The sequence below is a fragment of the Bidens hawaiensis genome, unplaced genomic scaffold (assembly GCF_021521415.1).
Source record: "Bidens hawaiensis isolate Kalapana, Puna unplaced genomic scaffold, B.hawaiensis_p1.1 tig00012229_1, whole genome shotgun sequence".
Classification (NCBI taxonomy): Eukaryota; Viridiplantae; Streptophyta; class Magnoliopsida; order Asterales; family Asteraceae; genus Bidens; species Bidens hawaiensis.
In genome coordinates, this window is record NW_027491988.1 from 76,789 (window position 1) to 83,816 (window position 7,028).

A 7,028-nucleotide genomic window follows, 5' to 3' on the forward strand; every position below is an offset into this window, starting at 1 on the left:
TATATAGTGAAAAACCCTAATTTTTGCCGACATTGAGCATCTTCGCGTATTGCGAAGTTGCATATCCTGCATCTTCGCGATACGCGAAGATGCAACTGACTTCATATTCGAATTTTTCTCGTCGAGAGACATGAAATTCATATATTATGGATTCCGTAACTCATTTTCTAGGCCAAGATATGCCCATTTTACTAAAACACACTTTCTTGGTAACCCATCTTGTTCAGTTTTCACTTCGGCTTCAAGTTTGTCATCCAATCCTCTCCCGAATCCTTCTTAACTCTCAATATATGTTTCCCCATACTTCTATCTTCTCGAGACTTGCTTAATCTTCATCTGGATGACTCTGAATTAGCTCGTTTAAGCTCCTTAACTTCTAATGTCCTGAAAACACATAACAATGCTTGAAGTACCAATGTTTATTCATTTATTTACATAAATATAATTAATTAATATATAAATTTAACTAACTTTTACCCAACCATCATGTAAATAATGAGATATTGAATACATACACATCAATGACATGTAAATGAGAATGAGATGCCCGACACTACTTATTTAATTAGATTTTTATTTATAATATAATGTTATTAAAATAAACTGTTTCACACATAGGACATAGGTGGCGATTATTTAGTCGATAATGTTGTTTTAAGAATGTTTACACCAGTTATAACCTTGTCTTCTAACTACTTATGCTTCATTTTTAATCAAGTAAATAGTAATCAATGTTTACTAGATGGAAAACTGAGATGCTTATAACTAGAAATTACAATATTAACATTTATGAAACGAAACCCATAAAAAACCAGCATATCAAGATACCGAATGCCTTCGGTCTTTTGCGGGTTTATTTCTGCCTCTTGTAGTAGAAGCCGAAAGCCCATCGGCTTGAAGAAACAGTGCCATTTTCCCAAGCCTCTTCGTCATCGACCTTATCAATGAATTTTTAGGTGGCAACGGCGGTTTAGCAGCCGTAACAGTGGTTCTGGTATCATTGTTGACCCGTGGTTCGTTGGCAGTTGACCTCTCGATCTCTTTCAAGCGTGTTTTCATCTTAATTATCTCAAATTTGAGCTCTTGGTTTTCCTTTCTTAAACTCGAGAGCTCATTGTTTTGAGATTTGAGATCCACTGGGCTGCTGTCCATTTCCCTTAACTGTTGCTGTTGATAGAAAAGAACTTGAACCATTGTTTGAACCGGAAGCCTTTCGTTTTGGGCTGCATGGGACCGGGCTTCATACGATAGCTTTTTACAGTCCATTAAGCTGCACACTTTCTTTCGGTCCATGTCACTTATAGCTGGATGAGCCTGAAAGATTCCAACATAGGATTTGATCAATATGAAATTTTATAGATGAAACGGATCCTGATCTAATGCATCACAATCATATTTCATTTTTTGCAAATCACATTTATATCAACAATATATCCTTGAAGAATGCGAGAGCTAGAAGTGACAATTTCAACTCATTTACTTATAAATGGGTCAATTCGAGTAATGTTTCATCTCTAACGAGTGAACTAACACGAGTATATTGTTAAAAATCAAATGCTTGTTGTAATTGTACCTCTTTAAATCATATTTAGCACACAAATATAAAAGGCGTGAATGAAATCAAAATAATCGTTCAGAATAAACCAACCTAGAACCGACGATTTGTTTCATGTTCACAAACCGAATTTCGGTTTTGCGTGCATCAAAAACTGAAATACCAAACTGAACCATAAAAACACAACTAACTTCATAACCGAACCGAATACGTGCTATGAACTTAATTATGAATCATAATTTTTATTTTTAATGTTAAGCAATTATAAAAAACTAATTAATCGTATATTCGTATAGCACAGTTTTAGGCCAGAATGTGCAATAATCAATTACTCATTAATTAAAAGAAAAATTAGGCCCAAAGTCTCACACAAGTTCATTATTTGGGCCCAAAATTTCAATTTCAAATGGCAAAACCAAACAGAACACACTGTGAAAACCGAAAACCAAAAAAACGAAATCAAACAGTTTTCAAAAACCCAAAAAACCGCATGTTCGGTTTTTTGGTTCAGTTTGAGGCCAAAATCGACGCATTTACTCCCCTACAAATATATTACAGAAACATATTGAAAAAGTGGGAAAGGTGTTCTGGATTGTCACCTTTGCTCAAAGCCTACATTCATATATTCTCATTATCTTTATATCAATACAAACTAACATCCATAGAATGAAAATGTTCAATCATATACCAACAAATAACAATAAAAAAAAAGAGAGAGCATACCTTCAAGTAAATATCAATAGCTCTATACATTCCATCCTCCGTCACACGAACTTCAACCGGAATACATTCAGCAAAACTTATAAATTTTGAAACCGACGCGTTCCTATCACAAGCTATTCTAGCAAGAAACGTCTCCATTAGCTTCCCGGCCTTCTCATTATCATTTTGTGATGGTGAAACATAGTTTGTATCATCCAAACCCGTAGAATTATGTTCAAAATAATTTAACATGATTTGTTGCACCGTATCAACATCAAAGAACGTATCGCCATCAAAGCAAAATGAAGGAATTAATATATCATCTAAAACCGCTTGCTCAAGTTGTAAGCCCATTCTTTTCTCTAATTCTAGTCTGCATGCAACCGTTGTGTTTAGATATCTGGCGGCCCGAAGCAGCATTGAAAGAAAGCTTATTGGTATTGCGTTCTTTTCTCTAGGTAAAAGGCCAACTATCGTTTCTAAAACGACCCGCTTCTCATGTTTTTGTTTCGAGTCAAGATTTTTCTTGGATTTTCCAGAGATCTCCTGTTTGTTCAATGAAGATTTTTTACAATATTAGATGCTAGGTACATGTATTAAAATGAATAATTAAGAAAATAAGAATTATGGTAACAAAAGAGCAGTTAGTCAGTTTAACTAGTGTTAAAAATGACTGGGGTGTTTGGAACCGAATAAATCGAACCAAACTGAAACCAAGAAAAACCAAACTGAATTCTTATTTGATTATTGGGTTTGGTTTGAATTGAAACCGAGTAACCCATCTGGTTTTCGATTATGAAAGTTATGAATTCGGTTATAAATGACTAACCCAACTCCAAATTTTTTATACCAGCATCATTAATCTTCGTACAATACCTTAAATTAATTTAACTAGCTACTTAAAAATGTACCAATTTATCTCATCTTTATATAATAATTAATTAAGCTAGTTACAAAATTAAAGAAATAAATATTTTTAAAAATTATCTTTAGCTAAAAAATCTATTAAATTAAAATCTGGTTTAATCAGTTTAATTTTAACTGCAACTGAGCAGAATTCTTATTCAAATTTCAGTTCAGCTACACACTTATCTTGTTTGGTTCCACACCGAACCGAATAAAGCGAAAACCAAACCGATTAACATCCCTAAAGTGACCTAACCCGTACATTTTGCACATGAGCAAGGAATCTTACCAAACTTCTAAAACACTTTTGGGCATAAAGCACCAAAACTGGACCAAGGGCAAACTGTGTAAATCCCCTTGACACCAGTGCAAGAAGAACCCGTTCAAAGATATCAACTCTAAGAACAATCAGCTCTTCAGCCCACCAGTCCACAATATAATCCTGACTTTTATCAGTAACCATAGACGCAATAATATCCACACATCGGTCAATCAACTTCACTCTTTCAGAAACCGGTAACAGATTCCCAGAAGATTGTAAAATGGACGCTACACTAGATAAGTTTGTTAGACCCGTATCGTTTAAATAGGCTTCAGTTACCGATACCAGGTTTCCAGTTGCATATTCTTCTGTCATTTCAAGATATTCTGCCACACATCTTGCCATTGCAATGTTTTCTATAGATAAGTTAATATTCGTTTCGTAACAAAACTTTGCAGCAAGTTCAAATCCTTCAGGGCCTCCTGGGATATCAGGGATATTGATTACCGAAAGCTCAGTGTTTTCAGTGTCTAATAGTAGTTTCTTTATATAGCCACACTTTGAAACTAAAGGAAACTGCACCCAAAATATGAGTTATAACAGTTCGAGATATACTGTATCAATATATGAGTTATAACAAGAGTTTAGAATAAGTGTACCGCGTGTACTTGAAAAGAAACATCATTTACACAAACTGTAACATCACTTGGAGTTTCTTGGGAGAAAATCCTGCAAATTTTGGGAAAGAAATTATGCTTATTATGTTTTCAAAGTTCTCGTTAATATGCTCGGTAAGTGAAGATTAATGAACAAGAACGAATCAAACCAATCATTAATCCTCTTCATGAAGTCAGAATCAAGCTCCTTTGGCTTTTTTGTAGCATCCACCATGGTGATAATTTGGCAATCTCAATTCTGAAACTTAATCATGCTAAAAATGTGACAAGAAAACGATAATCCTACCCGAGTGAGGTTCAGTTGAGTTCTCGATCGTGCTGGTTAGTGAAGTTTTTGAATAAAAACAAGCAAGCTATTTTATAAGATATTATATACCAATTTGTAGGGATAAAACTTAAAAGGGTCTTATCTCAAGAGTTTATGAGGCTAGGATTGTGTTATAGGTGAGTGTGTTAGTGCAAATGGTTTGGAGCTCAGTGAGACATTATGAAATACATGGTGCTCATCTTTTTACATGGTGATATAGCACGCTTGCAAACAAATGAACAATCTGTGAATCAACATGGTAAACACGCGGGAAAACATCGATCCAGAATTGTGGGTGAGTGATCTTCGTTGGTGATGGGGATATTTGGTCCCGGTTTCTGGCAGTAGTGATCAAGGCAATTCTAAAGCATATATTTTATTCCTAACGGTTAACATTTTACTTAAAAATCAAGAGAATAATCGTTTTAAATATTCTTTTCCAACAAAACAAAAGTACCAATATACGAAATAGCAAGTGAAGTGAGCTTCTTTCTGTTCAGATCGTTATGTTAACGTTTGTATGAGTCACACTTTGTCATTTTGAGCTTGGAATGAGATTGCAAAAACAATAAGCACCCGTTAGAAGGGTCTTGACACCGAATCCTAGGGTGTCACCCTTCGACAGTCAAGTCAGCCCAAATCTATCAAGGATGTGCATAAAAAGGATGCGTGTAAGTGCATGAGTAAGGATATAATGATGTGTGTGGAACTATGGATGTACGGTTAACCTTCACAAAGTGGTGCAAACATAAGCTAGCTCTTGAGAATCTAAATGGTTTTCTACATTTAACCTTTTTCTAAGTTGATAAAAAAAATATATGCCACAGTGGCTCTTGCTGCATTTGAAATATTAATCACCAGTTGCAATACCTTACCGGTGGTTGGTTGCCACGCCATGGCAGTGGTCATCGCTAATGCCCGATGGAACATTATCAAGATCATCAACCAATCACGGAGGTTCTGCATATGCCATAATAGTTAACGCAATAAGAAGAGGCATTGGTTGGTATTAGTAAACGAATATTAGTCAATATTGTATATTATCATTTCTATATCTATGCATCAATCATTGGCATAATTATCTCCCTTAGTATGTAATATATATATATATATGAATAGAATGTGAATGGAAAAGGCAGTGAGAATTATTCCAATAATTTATTCTATCATGGTATGGAGCAATTATATTTCTCAACCCTAGCCGCCGGCTACCATTGGTCTTCCCACCGATCCTGCAACATTCATCTTAATTTTTTTTTTCTCTGATCTTTTCTTCCCCAATCACCAATGGCCACCATCGCTCACCCTGCTCTCACAGTTACCAACATACGGAACTTTATCCCTATTATCCTTGAACTCGAAAACGGACAATACACATCATGGGTTGAACTCTTTACGATCCACTGTATCGTTTTTGAAGTACTAGACCATATTATTAAACCTGAAGATTCTGCCCCCTCCACAGCAGCAGCAGCAGACAAAGGCAAAGAAAAGGAAACTCGGGTCTCATGGGATCGATTAGATGCCATTGTTAAACAATGGATATACGGCACCATATCTAATGATCTTCTCATGACTGTTATCAAACCGAAGGCTACCGCGAAACAGGCGTGGGATGCCATTGCCCATTTGTTTCAGGATAATCAAGCATCCAGAGCCCCGTTTAACCAACACCAAACTCGAATCTTTCCCCAATATTTCGGCTTACTGTCAAGAATTAAAAGTCTTATCAGATCAGTTGGCAAACGTAGATGCGCCAATTTCTGATGCTAATTTAGTACTACAGATGGTCACTGGTCTAGCAAATACCGAGTACGATGCGATTGGTATGTTTATCAGTCAAACCATACCATTGCCCACTTTCTTTCAAGCAAGATCTCAACTTACACAAGAAGAAACCCGGAGAGCGGGTCATGTATCAAATCCTGTTGTGGGCACTGCCTTGCACACTGCTCTAAACACCCCGGCTCGCGACTCCTATGGCCGTGGATCTCCTAGTGCAACTAATGACAACCGTGGTTACTTTGATGCATCTCAACGTGGTCGTGGCCGCGGAAGGGGTCACTCCAACCAAACCAACCCTCAATCCCAACCATCCAATCAGGGACCTTATCAACCGTCATACACCATTCCATGGGGGTATAACTCACCTATGCTCCACATTCCTTACACCAACTGGCACACCCCACCTACACCTCATCCTACAGTACCCGCAAACAGACCACCCACTAACCTTGGGCCCGACCAACAGCCTGGTATACTCGGCCCGTCACCACCCCAAGCCCACTACAGTCAATTTTCCAACCAGTATGCCCCCACTAATATTGAGCAGGCCTTACATACTATGACCCTAAACCTAGACCTTCAATGGAATCTGGACACCGGAGCAACAAATCATATGACCAACACCACAGGTACTCTCTCGTCTTATTTCAATAATCGTATCCCGAACAATATTGTCGTTGGAAACGGGTTTCAAATTCCAATTCTAGGCATTGGCTATACCAAATTCAATACCACCGTTAAACATTTACACGTCAATAATATCCTTTATGCACCAAATTTGATTACAAATCTTTTATCTGTTCGCCGCCTTACTATTGATAATATGATTTCTAT

At 36.8% G+C, this 7,028-nt stretch overlaps 2 protein-coding genes across 2 annotated transcripts; one reads left to right on the forward strand and one right to left on the reverse strand.

Moving 5' to 3' along the window:
- Nucleotides 1-768: 768 nt before the first annotated feature.
- Nucleotides 769-4,317, reverse strand: LOC143540368 (BTB/POZ domain-containing protein SR1IP1-like). The gene is made up of 5 exons (XM_077033452.1): nt 4,252-4,317; nt 4,085-4,154; nt 3,453-4,001; nt 2,279-2,803; nt 769-1,314 (listed from the first exon to the last, which is right to left on the reverse strand). Exons 1-5 carry the CDS (start codon nt 4,314-4,316, stop codon nt 820-822), a joined length of 1,704 nt encoding a protein of 567 aa, XP_076889567.1. The 5' UTR covers nt 4,317; the 3' UTR covers nt 769-819.
- A 1,379-nt stretch (nt 4,318-5,696) lies between these two features.
- On the forward strand, nt 5,697-6,176 carry LOC143540385 (uncharacterized). The gene has a single exon (XM_077033466.1). It carries the CDS (start codon nt 5,697-5,699, stop codon nt 6,174-6,176), a length of 480 nt encoding a protein of 159 aa, XP_076889581.1.
- The last annotated feature ends 852 nt before the right edge of the window (nt 6,177-7,028 follow it).

What these genes read in the sequence shown, in the direction of transcription:
- LOC143540385 (XM_077033466.1), top strand. Translation starts at nt 5,697, where the DNA reads ATGGCCACCATCGCTCACCCTGCTCTCACAGTTACCAACATACGGAAC.
- LOC143540368 (XM_077033452.1), bottom strand. Translation starts at nt 4,316, where the DNA reads ATGGTGGATGCTACAAAAAAGCCAAAGGAGCTTGATTCTGACTTCATG. An exon ending in ATGAAGAGGATTAATGATTG is followed by an intron (nt 4,155 to 4,251) that starts GTTTGATTCGTT and finishes CAAAATTTGCAG; the next exon opens with GATTTTCTCCCAAGAAACTC. An exon ending in TTTCTTTTCAAGTACACGCG is followed by an intron (nt 4,002 to 4,084) that starts GTACACTTATTC and finishes TTTTGGGTGCAG; the next exon opens with TTTCCTTTAGTTTCAAAGTG.